The 25,923-nt window shown below is 44.1% G+C and overlaps 1 protein-coding gene across 4 annotated transcripts in view; it reads right to left on the reverse strand.

Moving 5' to 3' along the window:
- The window catches only part of ASCC1 (activating signal cointegrator 1 complex subunit 1), a 67,320-nt gene continuing 41,397 nt past the window's right edge, over window positions 1-25,923 (reverse strand). For all 4 annotated transcript variants that reach the window (XM_014609357.3, XM_014609359.3, XM_059729919.1 and 1 more), the window contains 2 exons: window positions 24,745-24,824; window positions 1-2,652 (listed from right to left, as the gene is read on the reverse strand). In XM_014609357.3, coding sequence (XP_014464843.2) covers window positions 2,536-2,652; window positions 24,745-24,824 — 197 coding nt within the window. In that variant the 3' untranslated portion in view covers window positions 1-2,535. The remainder of the gene's footprint in view (window positions 2,653-24,744; window positions 24,825-25,923) is intronic.

A 25,923-nucleotide genomic window follows, 5' to 3' on the forward strand; every position in this document is an offset into this window, starting at 1 on the left:
CCAATTTTGGTATCTTTTATTAAAGAAAAATACTTTCAAAGACATGTCATGGTTCATGCTCCAGAAGTGTATTCACTTTAGGATTGTGCAAGTTTGTGCATTGAGCAGACCGACTGCACCACATTCTTATCTTGCATCTCTCTTTACTGAATTCCATGTAGATACAGAACCAATACATACAGGATCCACAATTAAATTTTCAGAAATATTTCTAAGGAGGGAGAAGCCACAGATTAATTGTGTGCAAGTACAATCTCCTTGCTTAAATTGACATTTAGCCTGAAAAGCGGCTTCACAAAAAATAACAGAAGCCAGGATATAACAACTTTGGTTAATCTCTGTAGTATCTTCCATACAGCACTTTCATAAATCGCTATTCAATTATAATTCATATTTAAGTAAAATTAAGTTATGAATATGTATTTTACAAATACTTATATAGGAACACTCTTCCAAATTCATTGCCAAAAGTTCTGTTCTGCTCCCATTTGTTCTGATGGCAGGAACAATTATACCAGTGCTTTATTGCAGGGGTGTCAAAACATACAGGCCTAATCAGGCCTGTGGATCTGTATGATCTGGCCTGTGTGTCACTGGACTGACACTATGTGCTAGCCCTGACCCCACATGGTGCATATGGCATGCAGACTGGACCTGGCGCCTCCTGGCGCTGCACAGGGTGTTGGTCTCTGTCTGGCTCACACAGTGGTCCAGTGACCCTCATCCAGTCTGCAAGGCAAGATGAGTTTGACACCGCTGCTTTATTGCATCTGTGTATTCCCACTGTCCCACGTTAGGGAGAAGCAACAGTGTTTGCAGATAACACCACGGAACTCAAGTGTGCCAACCTATTTTATTGAACTGTGCCCTTATTGACATAGGCTTATTTGCAAAGAAAGACAGTATTTCTCAAACATTTACATTCAAGCATAGCACTGTTAAGGCACAGATGTAAATGTAAGCATGTGTAATGATTTGTAGGAAGTAATGACAGCAGGAGCAAGCCCTTCCTATTACCAGGAGACTGAAACAACATGCAACAAATTTATCTAGTGCCTACAGACTGGTATGACTAAGTAGCCAAAGATTAACACACAACCATAAATGGTTATGATTTGGTAAATCTTGTCTGAGATGGTTTGCCAGAGATATTAGACTAGATGCCTTCCTGATATTCTACCTCCCCCCCCAGCCCCCAGCTTTGTGAGTGTCTTGTTAAAAACATTTAAACATCTAGGATTTTTGCTACCATTAATTTAAAAAATAGCCATTTGATATGGTATTAGTACTCAAAGGCTGTGTTCTACCACTTTTATTCCCAGAAAATAATGCCTTGCTATGCAAGTAGCCATATCAGTTTCAGTAGGATTACTCAGAGTAGGAAATTACATTCTGCACTGCTGTCAGTGGCAGAATCTAGCCCAAAACATGAAAAAGAGTCAACTTCAATGAGAAAAAAAAATCAATAGTGGGTAATACGGGACAAAAGTAGTCAGGAAGGAAATTTTATTGCTAAGCTTCTAGGGGAATTGCACACAAAGAGAATAAAAATAGTTTTCTGTGTCCCCTTGGAGCTTTAATATTTAGTATTATCCAATGCATAGATTGCATCTGGGTGCCAATTGTTAAAGTGAAACACATCAAGAAGCTTTCAGGAGTATATCATCTCTTTCCACGGCATAAACAGTGTTGGTTGTTGGGTAGCCAACTCCTATGAAAAGGCCTGAGTCTGTATTTCTGGGTGGCTGATCCCAAGATATATATGCACCTCTTCTGCTCATCCATGACAAGTAGTTTACTGACAAATGGTAACAGACACATGCAACATTCCTGTTTTTATTACCAGTGATAAAATCCAGAAGAGATCCCCAGACCAAGCTCTAGCAGTTGCATAGTGATGTTACCATCCAAACAGAAAGCCTCACCCAAAGCCCAGTGATTTCATTGGGAGGCTTGCTACTTCCTTAATCTGGCTTTAAAGTAAGCCTATAGAGGAGTAAACAAAATAGCTTAGGAACAAGGTTGAAGGGGAAGGGAGGAAACTGAGGCAGGGAGAAAAATAAATATTTGATGGATGGAAAACTATGACAACATTTATAGAAAAATAAATGTTTTCATATGTGTAAGAAGACATTAAGTATCTGAGGGAAAAAAGGAAATAAGCTGAAACTTTTTTAGCTATGGATGCTGCTTCATACTGAGGATACTCATTTTCATATTTCCCTTACTTAGAAACCAAAGTGTTAATAGACTGAAAAAGGGTGTGATAGAGGGGGAAGGGAATCACAGGTTACTGAGTTGATATGGGATGGGATGTCTGGCAGAGGGACTGCAGGAGACTTCTGCCAAGGAAGTGCAACATCAGTTACTGTGGTAGAAAGGATAACACAGGCTCTCAATCTTTGTTGAGTCAGTAAAAAAAATGGTCTCTGTCCAAATTTGAGGCTATCAAATGTTAATTGTTTTAATCAACATGCTGCTTGTCATGCAGTTTTGGGTGCAGAGCAGGTTGGTTCGGTTAGCTGAGTCTGCCCTTCAGGAAAAGGTAAGCTGTCCAGATGTTGCATAGTAACCAGAGCTGTCTGTGGAGAACCTCTCAGAAAGATGGACTGAATTCAACTGTAGTTCCCCAAAGTAGAAATTCTCAAAGAGCTGAAAGAGAGAAACAATAACACAAATTAATATCTAAAAAAAAAACCAAGCTTGCTTGAAGACCCCTGCAAAAAATCAGCCTCACAAAAAAATTTCCACATATTTATATTTATTTCTACATTTGTTTTGCCTTTAACAGAATTATTCTTCATAACAGATTTTTTGCTAGAAAGTAAAGTTAGTCTTTGTTGAAAAGCACAACAATTAGCCCAAGGTGACACCCTTCCTGATCTCAGCGTTTTGAAGCATGTAAAGAAACAGCATTGAGATCAGTCATCACAAAGTAATGACTTGTGGCTACAGTTTGGTCCTAATTCAGACCTCTGTTCTAACAGCGAAAGGCTCTTTATCCTAATACTAACCCCTGAGCCATCAAATTCCTTTTTATTCAATGAAGACTTAAGTGCAAATTAAAAAAGAAAGCTGAAATTCAGTCCACGAGGGAGCTACTCTAGTGATTAACACCATCTACAAGACCGACAAAAAATGACATCAGAATTCATTATAGGAGTGTTCAGCAATATTGCTTGGAAAAGCATCATGTTGAAGTGTAAAGTGCTTTTCCTATTCCATTAAGATGCAGGAAATTGCTCTACCTTAAAATGTCAGTCATGCCTTAGGAAAGCTTTTCAATAAATATAGTAATATCAAACTCAGTTTAATGTTCCAATACTGAGGCTCATCAAGGGCCTGAGTGGTAGTCTCCCCACCATAGAGACCTTACAAACTCTCTTTCCATCTGTCTCCTATTGAATTTTATATCTGTCCCTGCAGACATCAGCTCAAGACAGTTGCATACACCTCTTCCTGGCATTATGAAACATAGGAACATTAATGGCCAGGAAAAGTCTATAAATTAATTAAAAGTCTGGCCTTCCAGAGCCAGTGATGCATCAATTCTTCCATATGTAATCATCTTGTAGGCACTAAGTAGGTATTTGAAAATAAGGTTTTGTTTTCCCCCTTTCTAAAAATGTGTCTGGGTCTTCACAGCATTGATGTAAACAATTTACTGCTTTGGCAAATTTATTCTACATTGCAAATATCCCTTTCTGTATGGAAATGTCACTTGAAATACTCCTGGGATAGTTCTTGACATTATTATTCTCTAGGGAATGAAGTACTGGTGAAAGTTCCCTCCTCTATAGCTTAAGGCATGGAAGTTCCCTGTTTATCCACAGGGTAACTACAGAATGGGGAACAGGAAGTGACAACTTCTCCCAGGCTGCACCCAGAGAGAGTGCTTCAGCTATGACTTGGATGAGCCAGCTCTTGAGGGTACATGGCACAGAGCAGCTGACAGTTTACTCTTATTGGGACCTTCCTAGCTGCATTACTAATTTCACCACTCCTACTCCAGTTAATTTAGAGAAAGCAGTGGTAAATCTCCAAGTAGTAACTTTTTTGCACTTAGCAGGAGTCAGTTTCCTGCGGACAGAGATTTCAGAGGAGACTTGACTGCAATAGTACTCACAGTCTTCTCCAGCCTTCTCTACCAAAGCTGAGCAAGCAAGGGAGGACTTTTGTTTCTAAGGCAGAAATACAGGTCAGTATAAGAAGAGTGACTTCAGGTTCCTCACAGCTTCTTCATAGCTGGATACCCCAAGCCACCCCTACCTCTTCTTCCCCTCTTTGACCATCACCCCCTGTCCACCTTGGCTGAAGAGAGCCACTTTCCCATCTGACTCATGAATCAAATCTTTCTCCATATAACACTAAATCTCACCCTTGTAATGCTACTGACCCCTCTAACCACTCAGCAGAGAGGTCACTCTCAAACCCCAATATCCCATGTTCAAAGCCTTCTTCTGCCTGGATCCTTGGGCAACTTCTGCATCAGCTCTATTAGCTGACCTCCACAGTAACAGAATGTGCTGTATTCTGTTCTGTTACTCAGGTTCAGCAGTAATGCTTTTCGCCTTCATGATTCTTATCATTCCCTCTTGTGCCTTGGGGCATTTTGAGGATTAAGTGGATATCAGGTTCAAGAATGTAACATATGCAGGTGTAGCTATGAAACAGAGTTTACATATCATTTAAAAGAGGCAATTCCAATAAAATAGCTAAAGAGCAGGAGGAAGAAAAGAGAAGAAAGAAGAAAAATGACTAAGACAGACCAAACTCCATTTTAAGCAATTAAAGATTTATACAATTAAAGATTAACTATATTCCCAGAAGCTTGGATAGTTCATGTTGGAACACTCAGGATAAAATGTCTCATTAATGAGATATACTGGAGGAAGACTAGTTTTCCTTGAGATTTCCAGACCCCACTTAATGCCAAAAGCCCTGACATATGCCAGCCATCTGAAAATATTTAAAATCCCCACATCTCTCCCAATTATGTAGCTGGTCCAATAAAAGATTTCATCCCCCCCCCCAAAAAAAATCTTCTCACATATCCTGGACCACCATGGCTAAAACAACACTCCAGCCCTGTAATGATATTTATACATGCTTAATTTTTTTTCCTCTCCAGCCTTATAACACACTGTTGAAAAAAAGTGGAGCACAAGTCTGTTGCCCTTAACAAAAAGGATCACTTTGTCACTGCATACACGGAGGTTGTTGTAAGGTTTTATAAATCTCGGCATGCTGGTGTTTTGAAAGTTACTTTGCAGGGGAAGGGGAAGGGAATTGAAGCATTTATTTTTTAAGAAAAACACAAAATTCCAGGAATTTGCAAAAATAAAAAGGAAACAAATATTATAGTATCCCAGTACCAATGGCAACCCTTTGAACTCAAATGCGTACACAAAACTATCTTGAATAGCAATACCTTCAAAATAATTGTCTTCACAGACTATATACTATGCAGTAGTTTATCTTGGCTTATAAATTAATAGAATCTCAGAATCAATTAATTCTAACATTAATTTCAGTGCATCTCCTGCTTTGCATTGTGTCAATCAATTTGACAGTAAGTACCTAGAGACCCAGCAGGTATAGTCCAGATCAAGAGCTTTCTATTCACACACTGCAGAAAGTAAAGCTAAATCCTTGTACTCAAGTACTTTGTACTCCCTTGGCTTTTTAAGAACTACCACCTCTTGTGTGCATGCATGTGTTTCCCTAGGAGAACGCTGCTGGAACTATTGATTTTTGGTAATGTAGCTGTAGATTCTGAAAGTAAACATGTTACAAGATTTAAAGGGTGACCACAGCCATTTTTCCAGTTTTCATTTCAAGCCTTCTATTTTTACTGATACTTCATCACTCCCTGTGGCTCCCAGTGAAAGCAGCCATCAGAGGCCACTAATATGGATCGCCATAAGGCCCTCAAATTCAATTAGGAAAAAGGCCTTTCAGCACCTGGAGTGGCATCATCCTCCAGTCTCCAGCACGGGGAAAGCTGATATTTTGATGCACAAATGGACAATGTATTTGGGACCCTCAGCTCACACTGACAGTAGGGTGGCCATCATAGAGGTCAGTCCGGTTGTCCTCTACTGATACGAAACCGAATGCCTTTATGTCCTCTATTTTTCTCTTGAAGCCAGATGCCTTTATGTCCTCTATTTTTCTCTTGATGGATGGTGTCCATCATAGAGAACATTCTGGTTTTCTGCTACTTTGTCTTCTGTCCTCTACTGATGCGAAACTGGATGCCTTTATGTCCTCTATTTTTTCTTCAAGAGAAAAATAGAGGACATAAAGGCATCCAGTTTCGCATCAGTAGAGGACAGAAGACAAAGTAGCAGAAAACCAGAATGTCCTCTATGATGGACACCCGAGCTCTCAGCCCTTCCTAGCCCCAACCACTCCTTTCGTTTATCGTGAAAAGAGCCAAAACAGAGCTGGAAAAGAAACTCGTCATTGATCCCTCACTGATCCTTGTATTAGAGGATGAGATGCTGCACAGAAACCAAGTTGCTGTAAAACAAAACACTTCTGCATTCTATGCTGTGGACCAGAAAAAAAAGCTACAGTAAAGGCTGCTGTGTTCCTTGGGAAGTGTGACATCCATCAAACATATCCAATCCTTTCTCTTTTGCCTCTTGCTTAGGTTTTCACTCAACCCACCTTAACAAACAGGCTGCAGAGAAAAATACAGGGCACAGATCAATAGGAGCAGTTAGCAAGAAAAGACAAAACTCCACATGGTTACTAAAAGTAGAACCTTTTGGAGTGAGGCTCAGCAAAATAACTGTAATTCTACAAATCCTGACATAATGAAGGATTAACTGTCTTGCTGCCTTAAGAAGAAACAAGAGCCACTTTTAAAAATATATATATATGTGAAAATAGACTTATTGGGAGCAAAGGTCAATGCACAGAGTGAACACCACACTTACCTTTGCACGACTACCATCATCCAAGAGCCCCCTGCCTCCTCACATAAAAAAATCTGAACTAGAGGTGGAGGATAAGCAAAGCATATGTGGGCTTTTTAACAAGGTTATGGGAGTACATGTGGGGGAGACTTCAGAGGATACTACAGAATTATTTTCCTTGGAAGCAGTTAGCTGAACAAAAGGGAACAAAGAGTACACAGATCCACAGCTACCTCACATTTCCATATATCAACCAGTAGAAGGCCTCTTGGTGCACCAACTGAAGTGCTGCACCTTCCCACAGCCCCTTCCAATGGGCTGTGTCATAGAGGCACAGTCTATCAGATGCTTAATCAGAGTGATTTGCCCTTCAGTGGGCCATATATTTCCAATATCAGACACAGCAGTCATTGATTTTGAGTCAAGGAGACAACATTTCAAAATGTTTGTCTTCTTTAAAGCTCTTGTTACTCAGTTAAAACAATACCCTGGGAAGCTGGCAACTTTTTTTTCTGAGGCTCAATCCCCATTCTCATGTGCAGACTACACTGCTGGGTTAGTGGCACTGACACTAACTTTATGACAGAAAGATGGAGCGTTTATATATTCCTTTTGAAAAAAATCACATACTTTAATTTAGACTTTGCAGGTTTAAGCAGAAACTTTAGACCAAACTTTTTACCACAAAGCTTCAATCGTATCCTTCAGGGGACTGAACATAAGGCAGACAAGCAAAAGCATTCTCTTTCCTGTCTTCATACTGCGTTTTTCAAAGACACTAATCTAAAACTAAATTGTGAAACTAAAATTCAAGTGAGTGACATTTCAAGACCCAGATGTGACCAAGTAAAGTGTAATAGTGCCACATCTGTAAAACAACCATTCCTATCATACTTATGTCCTGCGGCTTCCTCCAGACAACCCTCTCCAAATGAGATGGCACCTTTGTTTTCAAACCCTGGAACAGCAGCGATAAATCACTGAGCTAATCCACATCAGGACAGCAACAACGCATTTCAGCTCCATTTATGAAGAGTGGGGATGCCAGCACAAACTGGTGCTTTTAAATCACCTGTCATGGGCGCAACAAGCATGAGAAATATTAATGGATCCGCCTGAAGAGGCACTGGACAGCAGGAGGACTAAATGCATCCAGATGAGGGAAGGAAGCAAAGGTACTTAAAACTTCCTTCACGTAAGCTCTCAGGTTTGCACTTTCAGCTGCCTGGCCTGGATTTTGCTACTACCGTCAGGATTATTGATCAGTTCTAAAGCTTTGCTTTGCCTAAAGTAGCCAGCCAAAAATGACCTATTCTCAATTAATAAAAAAGTCCAAGCAGTTCTGCTGAGAGTCTCAATACTCAAAATGCCAAGGGAACAACAACTCACTGTAATGCCTTGCAATTAAAAACTACTACCAAAGAGCTGCATTATCACAGGATAAAATGCACACACATATAACAGCCGGCAGGGAGCTCACTCTGCTGCAAACATCAACCACATAAAGCACAGCCTTAGGGTAGGGGTATTATAGATGAACAGTACAAAACTGTCCCTTGTGAATCAGCACTGCAGGAAAGCCGAGACACAGTCATTAGCCTGTGACCAATCAGCCTACGAGGAGAGGAAAAAAAAAAGTCTACGCTCTTCAAGGATACGATGAACCTAGTGTATTAGCCTGAAAAAAAATACCAAAATCATATTTTTTTTCAAGTGGAGAGAGAAAGAGCAGGTACAACATAATTACAAATATTATGTAAAAGCTAGGTATATTGCATAATGCAAGGCAGAAGGTAGAACAATACAACAGCCTATTTTCTCTGCTATGTCCAATATGCTGGTGCAATGCATAGGTTAAGCTCCCTTGGAGAAACACATATGCAGCATGCATGCAGCATTTAAGGGTGACTTTGCTCTACCCTTGTGCGAGAGCCGCAGACCAGCAAAAGTATGCGTTAGGAATGCAGCATGTGGCTAGCAAACTGGTGCTGTGCATATTTGGGGTGCAGCACTCAGAATCAGTGTATAGACATTTCAAGCAACACAGACATACAGAGACCACCTATGTTGTGAGACTTAACTCCAGTTTGAAAGGGAGATACAGGATATAGAACATCAGCTGCTTTGCAAAGAGCAGTTGTAAAGAGCAGCACCGATTCTCCCAGCAGCTTTCACTACACCTCACTTGTCCTGATCAGGAGCTGCACTGTATGAAAGAATCAACAACAAAAACTAAAGGGAGGGTTAAAGAAACAAGTCCTAAGGTACCAGCTCCAGGGTAGCAATGCAAGGCAGCACAACGGGCATGTACCTGCATGTTAATCTAATTCTCTGCTTATAAATAGTGCTATTTTCCAAGCAGAATCCCATGGTGGAAAGGTGACATCCTCAGAAAGAGCATAGGAGAAAAAAATAAATGCAGGTTATTAGGTATCCCTGATATTACTCAAGCACCAGCTTTTTAGCAGGTGCACTGATGTTCTTTAGTTCCTGAGATATTAGTTAATTTTTTTTAGTTTCAGGTAAAAGGTTGAGATTTTTTTAATGGAACTTCTGTTCTACAGCTCTATAACCACCATGCTGTCCCCCTCTAAAGACACCTTAAACAGAGGCAGGTCAGTGTTGTGGCATATATACAGGAGCCCAGGGTAAGAGCAGCCCCCTGTCTTCTCTCCCTGGAGACAGAATTGAGAATATTATTTCCCCCTTTAAATAAACCCTTAGGCAGCCCACTAAGAGCTGCAGAGGAAAAAGCACTGGAATCTCTTTAAATGGTTATAAAACCCCCAGCCCCTAAACTAATACCATGTCCCTCTTCAGTCATTTTTAAAATTATCCACACATTCCTCTATGCAAACTGCACTGCAGGCAGAAGTCTCCACGAGGGGAAGAATTATTTTCCAAAAGAAAAAATGATCTAAAGGTAAAAGCAGAGCAGAGAAGCCAGGGAACACCTGGGTACTCCCTGCGTGTCATACAACTGTAATTGCTAGTTGTGCAGTACTTTCATAGCTGATAATGGAAGCAACTACAGAAAAGCAAAGTATGATCATTAACCAGAATAATTTGGCTAAACCAAAACCATGATACCATTCTAGACCAGAGTGAGGAGGTCAGCGGCCAGGAATAGCACAAATGCAGGGGGGAGCGGGAGGGGCTTGCATGCAGTGGTACAGGGTGGTGGATAGCAGTGGCAACCGCCATGTGCAAGTTCCCTCCAGCACTCTGTCCCCACCAGCCCAAGCGTACCCCCTAGCCCCTTTCCGCGTACCCCCGGTTGACAACCCCTGTTCTAGACTGAAGCATGTAAAACACTTAGAAAAATAAAAGCTCCCCACCAACCAGAGAATAATTCAGTACATATAGGAAGGAAAACTTCCTCTCCTGATACAGCTGATGTTGACTTTGCAGAACATGGTAATAACTGGTAGACCAAAGTGACTGGTGGTAAAATCACTTGGACTAAAAAGATGGAATATTAAATTTGTGAGTGAAATTTAGACAACACAAGTATGAGCAATGGGCAATGCTAAGCACAGCACAGCTAGAAAAATCAGAAGTAGCATGCTTTGCAAGCTCTCTCCATGCTGCTTTACAAACATAGCTCATTTGCTCCTTGAAGCACACCCTCCTATTCTGCTTCTGGAATTATTATTTACTTTCTTTTTGATAAGCCTCAATTCTGATTTGCATTACTTTTACCTATTTTGTTACAGAGACCACCAAACAAGCCTACCAATAGTTCTCAGTTCTGAGCTGCACCTCTGCCATGCCTGCTGTTCCCCAGGAGACTCTGCCAGTAGTGAAAAATTGTAGTTATGTATCCATCAAAGACTAGGCTGATCCATTAAAGACCAAATTCATTCTATTTGTGACGTATACAAAACTGCAACCTGCTCCCCTACAGGTTAGAAATACTGTAAGGAGCTCTATTCTGAGTCAGATCATCTGCTAGCTCATGGAAGATAAAATACAAGTTTAAAATCAAACACATACAACCTGAGAACATGTCCAATTCTGGGAAGAACATTTGTTAGAAGATTATTTCTACTTCCACTTCCAAACTTTTCTGAAAAATTTCAGTGCCAAAACTGATATTATTTCTGTTATTATTCATTCTGGGCTCTGCTATCCCAATGATTATCTGACAGGGGTTTAATGATGTTTGGAAGCTTTCCAAAAATAATGTAAAAGGCCTGTAGAAAGAACAGGCATACAGATGCTGATCCAGAAAGGCAGCTCTTATCATGTACACCACCTTTTGTCAGAACTAGCGAGCTGTTCCCTTTTTATAGCTTTGTAAAGGCATGCTAGCCAGAACAAAGCCTTTAATTACTACACAGGTGTTTTATGATTAAGATGCTCTGCATTGTTCCACGGCAAACAGAAAAAAAATACTGAGAAGAGACTAAAGGGAAGACATTTGGTATTTTCATACACACATTTTCCCACACCAGGGCTTCAAAAATATCAGCAAGACAAGAGCAAACATGACAGATATTTGAATGAAGACATGTTATGCAAGTACATATGCCTGGCTCTCACTCACTGTCCCTTCCTGCTCTATGTGAAGTGTAATCTTTACACTTTTGATAATATGATGAACAGCCCCTTAAATCTGATTTCCTAGATTTCTCAAGGGTCCACAGCAGATGCAAATATGCATCCTCTCTCTTAGATGCAATGAAGCAACACAGACATCAGCATGACAAAATGACTAGTCATACAAATTCAAAAGGTCATCATCTATCAGAATTCTCTGTTCATTCTCCATACAGAGCAAATTACTGATACAATTTACCACAAATTCAACTTATTTTTTTCAATCATTTCCATTTCATAATTTTGCAACAAAGCAAACAAGCAAACAAACTGACCTTTTATGCAATTTCTCTTGTTAGTATAATCTAAGCTCGTAACTAAATTAGTTGCTTATATTATCTTAAATAACGGGAAATTAAATTTAAAACAACTTGTGGCTGAAATCAACTATGACTTCATATTTAAAGCAATAAACCTCAGTTCTAACTGGAAAATTATTACTGTTTATTTAGAAGGAAAAGTGTGAGAGTGTGCGTGGGAGACAGAGAACACTTGTTGACTACCTATAGTATATATTTAGTTTCTCCTACTGAATTAAGGGAAAGCACTTAAAGAAGCAAAAGAATATTTGCTATAACAATAAGAAAGCAGTGAATATACACATTCCACAGGTTGTTTTAAAGATGTTTCTTGCAGCAATCCAAAATTATGTAGATATACCATAAGTACAGATAATGTAGGGAGCCAAATTTTAAACACAGGCGCCTAATATTAGGCTGTAAAGTCCCACTTCAGGTACCTAAACTTAGCCTGATTTTCAAAAATGTTAATCAACAGTTCCTAATGGGGTCCACGGGAGATAAAATGTGCTCTGCAATTTTGGTGGGGAAAAACGGAGGCAGGCCATTTGTCAGAATACATGATTAAGATTTTTCAGATCAATCCAGGGATTTTGCCTTATATTACCTTATATTAAAATTAAGGCAACTCCATCCATCCCAGTATGGGTACCATCAGTGTCTAACTGACACTCGTGCAAATTAGGATTGTAGCAGGAGCTGGTATGATTTAGAGCAGGGGTGAGGAAAACATGGCCTGCGGCTGGATCTGGCCCACAGGGGGTGCCCACCAATTGACTGGATCCAGTCTGCAGCTGCCCTGGCAGTGTTCTGCATGGGGCAAAGCTCCACCTGCTCCCACCTGGAGCAGCCTGCGCTGCACTCCTGCCCACACCCACAGGCCCCAGCCCAAGCCACCACACACAGCTTACTGGCAGGACTGCTCCCAGTGCAGCCGCCTGGGTGCTGTTTGGTTCCCCCTGCCTCCAGTGGCTCCTCCTCCTGGCCCTGTTGTACTGCTCCAGGCAGGAGGGAAGCTGAAGCTGGGCCCAGCATGTAGGGCTCCAGCTCCCAGACACCTTCCACCCACTTTGCCTGCCCACCACATTGAGCATCCGCCTGTGGGCAGCCAAGTGGGTGGAAGGCTGCTGGGAGCTGGAACTGGATCCCTGTGCACTAGAACAGGAGCTCCCTGGCTGCAGCGTTGCAGCAGGGACAAGAGGAGCCACTGGAGGTGGCGGAAGCAAAGCACCACCTGAGCAGCTACAGCTGCACTGGGAGCAGTCCCACTGGGAAGCTGTGCATACTGGCTGGGGCTGAGACCAGCAAGCGCAGGCAGGAGTACAGCATGGGCTGCCCCAGGTGGGAGCAGGCAGGGCTCGACCCCATGTGGCGCACAGGGGCAGCCATGGGCTGCGGGCGGGTGGGGGGGAACGATGACACACACACAGACCACACCCCTTCCTGCATGCTCCCCTTGCCTCCCCACCCTCAGCCAGCTGCCAGGATTTAGCCACAGGCAGCCTCCCCCACCCCCACAAACACATGCACACCCACCCCCACATCCTCACCAAAATTCATTAAGTGGCCCTCCAGCCGAAATAATTGCCCACCCCTGGTTTAGAGCACCAGACATACAAGCTTCTCAAGAACTGTGAACTGCAAGCAGCACTGCTGCTGCTGCCTCCCAATAACTGTTGGGAATAGCTGAGGACTCAGCCTAGTCTGTTCTGAAGATCAGGATTACCCACAATTTAAGATTTTCCTCTTACAACTGCCCCCTTAGGGCGCATCCGCACATGCAGGCACATGTGCTTTCAACAGCTCAAATAGAAGCGGCACAAATTTGAGCCTGGGCTTTTTGCCTCAGTGCACATGCCTGGACATGCACTTTGGTGTGGGGCAAATTGTGCCACTTGGGGCAAAATAACCCTGCCTGGCTCCTCCCAGATCTGCAGCCAGGGGGAGCTAGAGCCTGGGTCCAGCATCTGTGCTGACCCCAGTAGTATAAAAAGCTGCTCTGGCAAGCAGCTCAGGGCTACTTGCTCTCAGGAGGTTCTGGTGGTCAGGAAGGTGCCCAGAAACTGTGGGGTCGCTTTCCTCTCCCTTATCCGTGCACGTTTCTGGGCAGAGCACCAGTGGACAGCATCTACCAGCTCCCTGGATGCCTTCAAGGACCACTGGGTGCGGCCTGGGGGGCTCTGCTCAGTGCCCCCCCCTGGAGAATTTCTTTTCACATTTTGAAACTTTGACCCCCACATCACTCCTACCCTTTTCTTCCTTAGTTGTCTGACCAAAGAAAAAAAATCAGTTGCATCTTTCAAACCTTGGCCCCACACAGTACAGGCTATTAGTTAACTAGGGGAGCCTTAAGACCTATGATCTCTGGAAGATAAAAATAAGCAGAAGCTTCTGGGGCCTGGCCAATTGGTATCTGGGGACACTAGCCACTTGTGCCAGCTGGACTGCTGAAGCAGCCCTGAGAGTTCCCTGTACCCTCTACCCACTGCAGCAGTCTGGCAGTGGGGGCTGCTGCTGGCTGTGACCTGCTGTGCATGTGGCTCCAAGGCTCCGTGCCTGCCAGGCCTGGATGGGGACTGCATGGCCAGTAGAGGCATCTGCACCTCTGGGCAAGCTGCCAGTGGGCTGTGGCTGCACAGTTGGCCTTTGTGTGGCACTACTGCCATGTGTGTCACTACCCAGCCATCTGGGCAACTACTGCCCAGATGATGCTCTTAGTGTGGTGGCCTGCTTTGAACTGTCAAAGCATGTCCTCCTGGCCCCAAGTGGCCAGGAGGTCAGCCACCTCCAGGTGTCAGCTCTGAGCAGCCTCCTCTGCCTGGGTCCTGCACTTGCCTCACTAGCAGAAATTCTGGTGTTCCCTATTTAAAAACTGCAACATCCCTGATAGAAAAATTCCAAAGTCACTCTTTAAAATACCCCCAAATCCATGTTCTTCCACAATTAAAACAAAAGACCATGAGAGAGAGAGAGAGAGAGAGAGAGAGATCAGATCAGTTGGGCAAAGTTTTATTGATATATTTACAATTTTAAGGCAATTTGGAAGCCTACCAGTGCCCCTATCATCATAACGTAAATTCTAAATATCTATAAAGTTTGACATTTACTTTTGGATTTGCTGTCATAGAAAAATCAGAGCTGCCCCTACCCTCTTCACTCACCTGGATGTGCAGTGCTGAGCAGCACTGATATGCCAGTGCCCTACCCCTGCCCTTGCCCCTCACTCTCAACTCACAGCCTGCCCCCCACCCCAGTCCCCTCACTCCTAATCCACGGGGCCAGGCATGTGGGTGAGGGGTTTGTGGGGGTGGCTTGGGCCCATAGGGCCCACAGGCCCCCGCCTGGCCTCAGCGCCCCCCCCCCGCAGCAGCAGCTGTCAGGGCCACTTCAAGGCCTCATGGCACAGTCCCCCGCACAATGCGGGGCAGCGGGGCTTGACACCGGCTGCCTGGCACCTGTGCTGCCGCATCACTGTTGGGCAGCTTGGGGCTGCTGGGCCTGTTACCCAGGGTCCAGCACCACTCAGCCTGAGTAGCCCCAAGCTGCCCGACAGCGTGCGGCGCCCTGATGTGCCGGGCCGCACCCATGCGATGCAGCAGCGGCAGCACAGGTGCTAGGTGGCCGGGGCTGAGCCCTGCTGCTCCCTGCCACATGGGGGGGCTGTGCCACAAGGGCCCAAGCACCGCTGCCAGTAAGCTGCAAGCAGTGCAGGAGGCTGGAGCCAGGGAGGGGGGCAAATGGGGGCCTGAAGACAGGAGGGGGAGTGAGTGGGGGGCTGGAGCCGAGGTGGGGAGTGAGCTGGAGCTGGGCGAGGGGTGGGCAGGGGATCCACCCCTCCCGAGCTGCCCTCCCCCATGGTACCCTCAGCAGTCCCCCCACATTCCTCCAGCCCCCCTTATCCCTACTTAACTGGCATGGAACTCGGGTCCCAGCTGCTGCAGCCTACACCACTGCCTGCCCTACACAGGCAGGCAGCGCACTTCAGCACTGGGGAAAGGGCTAGCCATAGAGATGCTCTGGCTGGCTACCAGAGTGTCTCCGTGGAGGACCCAAGCCTCTGGTTGCCTCAGGGCACAGTATTTTTTTGGTACTTGGATATCCAGGTATCAAATTTTGCCCCTGCACTGCGTATTTGCAGCATGGGGAATGTTTTTTTGTTCCCAGTGTGCATCCTGCAGCATCTCAAAGGGGTTTGAGATGCTGCACGAGGCACATGTGTGCTCATCTGGATGTGCCCTTAGAGTTTACTTTAATCCCTACTTTAGGTCCCACTTGTGTTTCCTTATCTCATACATATAAAAAATTCAGATTGGTCAGAAACATGATGACAGTAACCCCATTCTCCTCATTTCTCTCCTTTCCCAGCTGCTGCCATCTGAAATCGCAGCTCATTATAATGCTGTTGGATGATCACATCAAGAACAAGCATGTGATGCATCAGTTAACTGCAGTGGAAAGGAAGGCAGTCAGATATATTTCATCATGACAGTTAAATGCATCTTAGGGCCTACTGCTGTCCTTCCTTAAGTAAACCAGTTCAGGGGCAGATACAGGACTCTCTCTGCTAAGGGTCTTTTCCTCTGAAATTGTCTTTCTAGCACAAAATTGATGTCTAGCAACATTTGGGGCACTATTTAAGAAATTTGGTTTAGCTACTGCTTCTTTTTCTTGCCTCTGACAGTTTATGAAACTAATGCACTTCAGCTGTATAAATAAAACCTAGTTGCTATGGCGAAAGGCACTTTGCAAACCAATAAATAAATAAAAGTGCAGCTTTTAGAAGTTACTGGAGTATGAGATGCTTAAAAAAACCCAAAAAAGCCAAAAAACCCTAGATGGCTCTGCACATTTACTTGGACTGCTAACTTTCCAGTATTTACTGTACATCAAAACTTGTGGAAACTATACATAACCTGTCTTTGGAAATTAATACATTCATTTAAATGTCAAATTTTTTCAAAGCATAGATCACATTCTGCTAGGCAGAAGTGACTGTGTGGACTGCCACTCCTCCCAGATGAGATGGCATTCACAGCTATGCAACATACCCAAGGCTTCCAACAGTCCTTAGGATAGCAAATATTTGTGTGCAAGGAGACTGGTTACACCACATTTCCAGCAGCTTCTATTGGTGTTCAGGCTTGCATTTTTTGCGTGGGGAGGATAGGTAACCATAAACCAGTGGACAAAAAGGAGGAGGATACTAGCATAGGACTAACCAGTTCTATTCAGACAACCACTAGTCCATAGAGTACACCTCGAGGACAACTGAGTTCATTCATACAGACTCAAGAAATTATACCACAAATAGAGCCAAAGGGCACCTTTTGGATGAACTGTCTACTTTTTTCTTATGCACTTAATTCAGTAGGTTTCTCTTAAGGACCTACCACAATTCAAGCTTTGCCAGTTTCACTGATGAAAACTGTCATCAGAAGACCAAAGAGGTGAAGTCAGTCACTGCTGTCTACAGCAGAATAGTGATTTCAGGGAAATTAAGAGGTGGGATGTCCACACAAGAAATGGAGGGAAGAAGAGTGCTAAAGTGAGAGGCAAATTGTTAGATGCCCAGAGCTTGATCTTCAGAAATGTTGGGCTCTCACAATTGCAGTTGAAGTAGACAGAAGTGAAAGGTGCTCAGAAGGTCTCAAACCAAATTCCAGTCCACAACCACAAGAAAAGCCATGCATCAGACAACATATCAAGTCTAGGGAAAAGACTCTCCAGCTACCTAATACAACCTCCCACATAATTCATAGATTCATAGATGCTAGGGTCGGAAGGGACCTCAGTAGATCATCAAGTCCGACCCCCTGCATAGGCAGGAAAGAGTGTTGGGTTTAGATGACCCCAGCTAGATGCCTATCTAACCTCCTCTTGAAGACACCCAGGGTAGGGGAGAGCACCACCTCCCTTGGGAGCCCATTCCAGACTTTGGCCACTCGAACTGTGAAGAAGTTCTTCCTAATGTCTAGTCTAAATCTGCTCTCTGCTAGCTTGTGGCCATTATTTCTTGTAACCCCCAGGGGCGCCTTGGTGAGTAAAACCTCACCAATTCCCTTCTGTGCCCCCATGATGAACTTATAGGCAGCCACAAGGTCGCCTCTCAGCCTTCTCTTGCGGAGGCTGAAGAGGTCCAGGTGCCCTAGTCTCTCCTCATAGGGCTTGGCCTGCAAGCCCTCAACCATACGAGTGGCCCTTCTCTGGACCCTCTCCAGGTTATCCACATCCCTCTTGAAGTGCGGCACCCAAAATTGCACGCAGTATTCCAACTGCGGTCTGACCAGCGCCCGATAGAGGGGAAGTATCACCTCTTTGGTTCTGTTCGTCATGCATTTGCTGATGCATGATAAAGTGCCATGAGCTTTTCTGATGACTTTGTCACACTGACGACTTATGTTCATCTTGGAGTCCACTCCAAGATCCCTTTCCACTTCCGTGCCTCCAAGCAGGTAATTTCCTAGGCAGTAGGTATGCTGGACATTTTTCCTCCCTAGGTGCAGCACTTTGAATTTCTTCTTGTTGAATTGCATTCTGTTGTTTTCAGCCCATATGTCCAACCTGTCCAGGTCTGCTTGTAGTTGTTCCCTGCCCTCCGGCGTGTCCACTTCTCCCCACAGTTTTGTGTCATCCGCAAACTTGGACAGAGTACACTTCACTCCCTTGTCCAAGTCGCTGATGAAGACATTGAAGAGTATTGGTCCAAGGACTGATCCCTGTGGGACCCCGCTGCCCACACCCTTCCAGGTCGATACCGACCCATCCACTACGACTCTCTGGGTATGACCTTTTAGCCAATTCACCACCCACCGGACTGTGTAGTCATCCAAGTCACAGCCTCTTAACTTGTTCACCAGTATGGTGTGGGATACTGTATCAAAGGCCTTCCTGAAGTCTAAGTAAACGACGTCAACCCCTACTCCTGCGTCCAGGTGTTTTGTAACCTGGTCATAAAAAAAGGTCATAATGTTTTCCCTTATGTGGTTTGGATCAGCCTTTTTATAAATACCCCAAGTTACCTGCCTCCGGTCTGTTCTAACACTCTAACAAAAGACATTTTTCTCTCAATACATAGTCTGACTTTGCAGATGCCACTACAGATCAGTCATCCTTGTTTTGCCATATTCAAATAATGTGAATAAGCTTCTTTCATCAAGGATATTATTTCTAATAAAGTATTTAACACAGTGACCCACATTTAATCTCCTTTTTTGAGATAATGCAAAGTTGATCTTCAGTCTTATCTTCTCAGCTACCACATCCTCCAATCCCAGTGTCACTCTCTAAGTGCCATTTTTGAACCCTCTGTTACTCCAATATCCTTTAATAATGCAAGGATCAGAACTGAATGCAATATTTTGTACTCAGCCAAGTGGCGTTACAACTTTTCATTCTTGCATTTGATTCGTCTATAAACATACCTGGGAAGACACTGGCTTTTTTCTACATAATGCTGCATTATAAACTCATGTTCAGTTTTTTTTGTCACCCCCCCCTTCTTTTATGTTTGTACTGGTTACCACTTTCCCCACATTTATACTATATCACTTTGCTAAAGTCAATTAAGAAGTCCAATCTTTCTAGCCTGTTCTGAAGTCTGGCTCACCCCTCATGTGTATTTCATAGCTGTCATTTCTGATATTGTCTGCGAAGTTAATTGAAACAAAATCTGCTTCCTGAAAGTCATTAATAAAAAGATAAACAGCATAAGTCTCAGTGTTGGAGGTGTTGTTATTAATTATTACAAAGGCAGATGACAAACCAGGTTACTATGGTATTAATTTTATATAGAAAAAAGTCTTCCCTTTTCATAATAATTTTTAAATGTGGTACTATATTGAATGCCTTACCTAAAACCTATATCCACTGCATTACTCTTGTTCACTAATATACATTTATAGAAGAGAATACTATTATATGCACTTGCCATGATCTATTTTTTCATGATTCCTTGGTTATCACTCAGTAATAAACTGAGCAGTAGTGCAGACAGAGGCAATCCCTTAATATATATTCTTTCAATCTATTTTACAGTAATGCCACAAACAAGATGAGGGCCTCATTGTGTTAGACTTTGTACAAAATAAAGCCTAAGTGTTCTACAAAATAAAACAGTCCTTACCCTTCCTTGTCATGTCCTTGTGACAAGGTATTTAGCAGAATTTGCAGATTTGTTGGAATCTGACAGGGCCATGCCATTAGCACCTCAGCTACAGCCTCAAACTCACAACCTCTGGGCTGTCTACTGTGCATCTTAGCACCTGTGCCATCCCAGCTCCCAGCCTGAAAAGCTGGGGCTAGGAGCAGCAGGCAAGGTGATTGGTTGTTGGGGGTTACGTGCTCCCCATGCGGGCTCCAGCAACAAAGGGAGCAAGCGAGTGTGCATGTAAAGCGGAAGCTGCTTGGGCAGGGGTCTGTGCATCGAGAGTGAGGGACACCGGCAGGGCTGGGGGGGCAGAGGGCTGTAGGCTGGGAGTGAGGGGCACCAGCAGGGCTGGGAGGGGGGCTGGGGCTGTGCGTAGGGAATGAGGGGCACCCCCAGGGCTGGGGGGGGGCAGGGAGCTGTGGATCAGGAGTGAGGGGCATGGGGATGGGAGGGGTGACTGTGGGTTGGGTGTGCAGGGCACTGGCAGCGCCAGAGGGCTGGGGGTCAGGAGTGAGGGGCACTGGCAAGGGGTGGGGGGCAGGGTACTGCTGTCTGGGAGTGATGGACACTGGCAGAGCTGGGGTCAGTGGGTCCAGAGTGAGGGGCAGCAACAGAGCTGGGGGAGGGTGTGGCTTGTCAGTGAAGGGCAACAGAATGGGCAGGGGCAGGGCACTGGCATGTATGCCACTGTCGTGTGCCTCCCCCCCCCCCATATTCCCCCTGCCTGCCCACCCCCCTGGTGATAGGTGTTCTCTTTTTTGGACCTGGAAATATGGTAACCCCAGCCCAATGAACTATACAGCTGTGAACTAATATCATGCATAGCTTGTAGTCTCTTTAAGTAGGTGCAATACCATCATCACAATGGTTGCAGGGGAAATACCTGGACTGAAGTAATGTGATTAAAATGGTACTGTGTAGTGGAGGATTGCACCCTTGTCTGCTTGTGGACAGGACTCCCTACCAGAGCCTCATGGTTAGCTTCCCACTAGCCACCTTCCAGTGGGAAGATTTTAAGTACACGCTGACTTTATGGAAATGGGCGACTCCTCCCTAGTTTCCTCCTGCAGCTATACGGCTAAGGGCAAGCAAAACTCGGGGGCATCTGAATCCCAAGCCTCCAGGCTTGGGCTTGCACATAGGATGCCTGCCAAAGGAAGCCTCAGGCTGGGGTGGAGGATACTTGCCAGTAGCAGGACCACATATGATTCTTGAATGATTCAAATATATTTGGACCTGATCTGGCCAATTTGACCTGGGACATGAAAAATTTTCCTTAAAAAGCTAAGTGCTAGAGTGCTGCTTAAAAGTGTGCTTCTGAAGTACCTGTACTAAAACTTGCAGCAGTTTCAGAAAAGGTAAAACGTATCAATCCTGGGTGAACTAGATCTATAGGTACTATAACTAAATGGCTACAGCTATGTTTGTTTTCAGGTCAGTTTTTTCAAATTTGTTTCTCAGTTCCACATGCTCAGGGAGGGCAGGGTCTGATAACAAAGAGGGGGAAAGGGGCTGTGGGGAGACGTTGTGGGGGGCGGAGGGCAAAGGGGCTATTTGACCTCCCCAGATTTATTTTCTCTCCTATAGCAGTGGGAGATTGACAAATTCAAGACAAACCTCCAATAAATAGATTCCATATTTAGAAAATTATATCAAATTTATAATTTTTCCATATATAAAATCTAATTACTGGGGGGGGGGGGTCATCCTATATTCAAGTAAATATGGTAACTAAGTTTTCTAAAGCAATGATTAAAGCTCACAATCTCATTTCCTTGCTCTGGATGCTAAATTCCTTAATGACTACAATGCAATCAAGCAAAGAAATTAAAAGAATGCTTGGAGGATCAAGTTTGGAAAGGAGGAAAAAGCTTGTACAGCCCACTACACCTGGACAACATAATAGCTCAAGCAAGCCAGCATGGGTAATGTATTAATTAGCTACCTGTCATTTAGATCCTAACTCAGAACTTAATGAAGCCACTTGGCAAAAGGCAATCTCTTCAGCAGAAGAATATAAATAATGTATATAAAATGGGGGCAGGGTGGGAAGAGAATCAACACACCCCTGCAAGGTCAAGCCAGACTGCATCTCTAGATCGATGGCTGGCTCTGGCAGGTTCTACTGTTGAGAAGCCTGCAGCCATCTATGAGTCATAGAATTAATTAGTGGCAGTGGGTGTTGCCATAGGCACGTGGCAGACAGACTGGAAATATTAAATGACTGGGTTAGGAAATATAGTGGAGATGGAGGAGAAAGATGACATTTCTTTCACTAAGGCTTGATATAAAGTAATTATCAACAGTCTTTTTATTCTGCAAACAGCCAGTAGCTCTTTAGGCTAAAACAGTACAAAAATCAATGAGGAGGTTTAACATCGCTCTGTCTCATGTTTCAGAGAGCAGCAGAATGAGAAGTGGACATTTCTGGTAGAACATATGTATTTTTCCATTTTAAGCACCATATATCATCATAACCTACACTACTTAAGATTGGTGCAACCAGTAAATTTTGTGACCAGCAGAGGGAGCATCTTTTATACCTTAGAAACCATTGAAGGTTTTGGATGGAGAGTAAAGGGAGGGACAGTCCAATTTTAAGTCCCTTTAAAGTCTGAGCCCATATTTAACATTCACAAAATAAACAACTAAGAGTGGTAGTTTGTGCTGAGAATAATGTGCCCTGGTGCCTTGGAAGTTTTTTCTACAGCTGCGTCAATACACCTTAATTCTGACACACTTGGGATTCTGGGAGCCGATCACAGTTTCAAATCACAATGGGAACAGTGCAATGCTATTACACTGATGTGTGACAATGCAAGGTCATAACTTTAACTTAAGGGACAATGGCAGCTTTAACTGACTGTCCTTTTCTCTGTCCTCAAGCTTGAAAGTGAGCAGTTCTCTTCCATCTTAAAAATCACTAAACCCCATTAAATTATGCAGTGCTATTATACAAAACATTTTCCCTTCTCTCATGTTCTACCTAAAACCAAACTTCCTAAGGCCCTGAATCTCCCATCTGGCCTGCAACTGGGGCTGTGCAAAGCTTCGGGTGCTGATTCAATTAGGAGGAGATTCGGCCCAATTCAGTGGCCGAATCTCCAAATCCAAATCAAATCAGGGGACCAATAAAAAGGGCTGAATTGATTGAAAGCTCTCAGAATGTTCAGAAAAGATTCAGAGAGCTTCAATGATTTGGGCAGTCCCCGCTGGCTGCAGCAGGGAGCTGGAGCTGGACATGGAGCAGGTAAGTAGTGGGCTGGACGAAGGAGGAGGGACCCATGCACGGACCCCTGCCAGGCCCCCCGTGCTTAAAAAAAAGGCCCCTATTCACTGGGTGCTGCCGGGCAGGGGGACAATCCCCGCTGCCCCCACTGCCTCACACTGCACAGGGGGCTCTGCACAAGCCCCCCGAACCCACCCCCCTCCTCCCTGTCCCAGTCCACCAGATCCTGCAGTGGCCTTGGGGCTTCAGGGGTGTGTGGAAGAACTCCCCACGTGGTGCGGGGCAGCAGGGATCATCCCCCACTGGCCAAGAACTGGTGAGCCCGGAGTTTTTTAGTTGTTTTTTTTTTCCTTAAAGAGGTGGAGCTAGGGCGGGCACTGCAGCAATGGGGGGGACTGGGACAGTGAGAGGAGGATGTCGGGGGGCTCGTGCAGAGCCCCCTACACAGCGTGTAGCAGTGGGGGGCAGTGGGGATTGCTCCCCCACCTGGCAGCACCCAGTGAGTCGGGGCTTCTTTTTTCAAAGTGCTGGGAGCTGGGGCAGCCATTGGTGGGCTGGGAGAGCGGGCAAGGGATGGGCCTGTGTGATTCGGAGATTTGGCAGCAGCCGAATCTCCGAATCAGATTTGACCGAATCGATTTGGGAAAGTGATTCAAATCACCAAATCGAATCACCATCCCCCAAATCGGCTGAATTTGAATCCGAATCTGAAGCAAATACTAGCCACTTTGCACGGGCTTACCTGCAACCTCTCTTAATCTCATTTCTCCTCAGTCTACAGCCAGAATTTCCTCCATATTTTTCCTACTAACCTACCAGCCTCATTTCCAGTCTCCTGATGATCTGTTCTCCTCAACTCTCAAAACTTTATTCCTTACCACAGTAAAATGGAAACTTGATACAAATTTCTAATTGTAAAATCTTAATTATTTTCTTCTATAGCCCCCCTACTTAGAATTAGCAAAATGAAATCCTCTAGATGGAACTTCAGCATCACCCTCCAGGTCAAACGGACTGCAGCATCCTCTAACTGCTGCAGGAGTCATAGGCTAATTCACCTGCATTGTCAGTTATCTTATTCCAATTTCTCCGAATGCTCTCAAACCTGACCTCAGGGCCTGCCTGCTATTCTTTTTTTTTTTTTGAGCAGTAACTAATGGTCATGACATAGAAAGTCTGATGTAACAGTTGGTTTTATTGACAAGAACATAAATGAGACTAAAACTAGAGCAACAAAATGTTTCTTTCTGGCCTAAGGAAAGATAAGGGACCAGGTAGCCAAGGGTAAACACTAATACAGTCAACCACAACTCAAATACCTGTTAAGCACCATCTCCACATGCCTCCTTGTTTTTTCTAAAATCTCACCAAACTTAACAGTGTTTGTACTAATACTAGAATACTTCCAATGACTAATTTTCTAGATTTTTGTTAGAAGATTTCCATAAGCGTAAGACAAATGTATCTTTAAGGAAGTGTTTCAAATTATTGGGTATATTATACCACTAACCAAGTTAGTCACCTTCACAATTCAATACTGACCTTCATTATATTTCGGCCATCAAATGACTCCCTTTCCTTGAAAGGTGATTTTCCTATATTTATATAGTTACGCTCTTCACCTACAGAGGGGAAAAAAATTCCAGAGTGAACTTGAGATAGGATGACAGTTTTCACTGTTTACCCCACAAATCTCTGTAGCCATTTAATAAACAATTATCAATTTTACATGCATTTTTAAAAAGAAGAGTTTATAATTTCACATAAAAAGGAGGCTATAAAACATTCAGGATCTTATGGTATTATTGCAAGCACCAAAATCACTTAACCAAAACACCCCAGACTACAAATACTGTTGTTAATGATTCTGCAGAGCTGGCAATGCAGCCTAACAGAATCTGCCTCTCAACGGCTGAATCCAAGCTCCATGTCTGGTGAGATTCAGCAATGACAAGCTCTTACAGCTCCTGGAACACCCCCCCACAAGCCATACTGAGCATTTGATTATAATGGAAAACACATTCCTGACAGCACCTAGAAACATTTGGATTGGTCACTTTGAGAAATGTCCTTGCATTGGTGTGGTGAGAGAGAGAGTGTGTGTGTGTAAAAGAACATGCGTGTATGTAAACACAAACACAAATATATCAAAACATTAAGGTTGCTGTTTTGCACGCAAGTTAGAAAATACCAGAATCTTAACTCATCCCCCTTGTGTGTAAACATTATGATACATCAAATACGTGATCACAAACTATTTCACAGATTCATAGATTTATAGATGTTAGGGTCGGAAGAGACCTCAACAGATCATCAAGTCCGACCCCCTGCGTAGGCAGGGAAGTGTGCTGGGTTCAGATGACCCCAGCCAGACTGTGTAATCATCCAAGTCACAGCCTCTTAATTTGTTCACCAGTATGGGGGTGGAATACTGTATCAAAGGCCTTCCTGAAGTCTAAGTAAACGATATATACCCCTACTCCTGCGTCCAGGTGTTTTGTAACCTGGTCATAAAAAGAGACTAGATTAGTCAGGCATGAGCTACCTGCTACAAACTTGTGCTGGTTTCCCCTCAGCATAATTTTTCCTGCTGGGCTCTCACATATATGAGCCTTAATAATCTTTTCAAAGACTTTACCAAGGATGGAGGCGTGACTGACTGGCCTGTAGTTGCTTGGATCCTCCTTCCTCCCCTTCTTGAAAATAGGGACCACATTGGCC

The sequence above is a fragment of the Alligator mississippiensis genome, chromosome 6 (assembly GCF_030867095.1).
Source record: "Alligator mississippiensis isolate rAllMis1 chromosome 6, rAllMis1, whole genome shotgun sequence".
NCBI lineage: Eukaryota > Metazoa > Chordata > Crocodylia > Alligatoridae > Alligator > Alligator mississippiensis.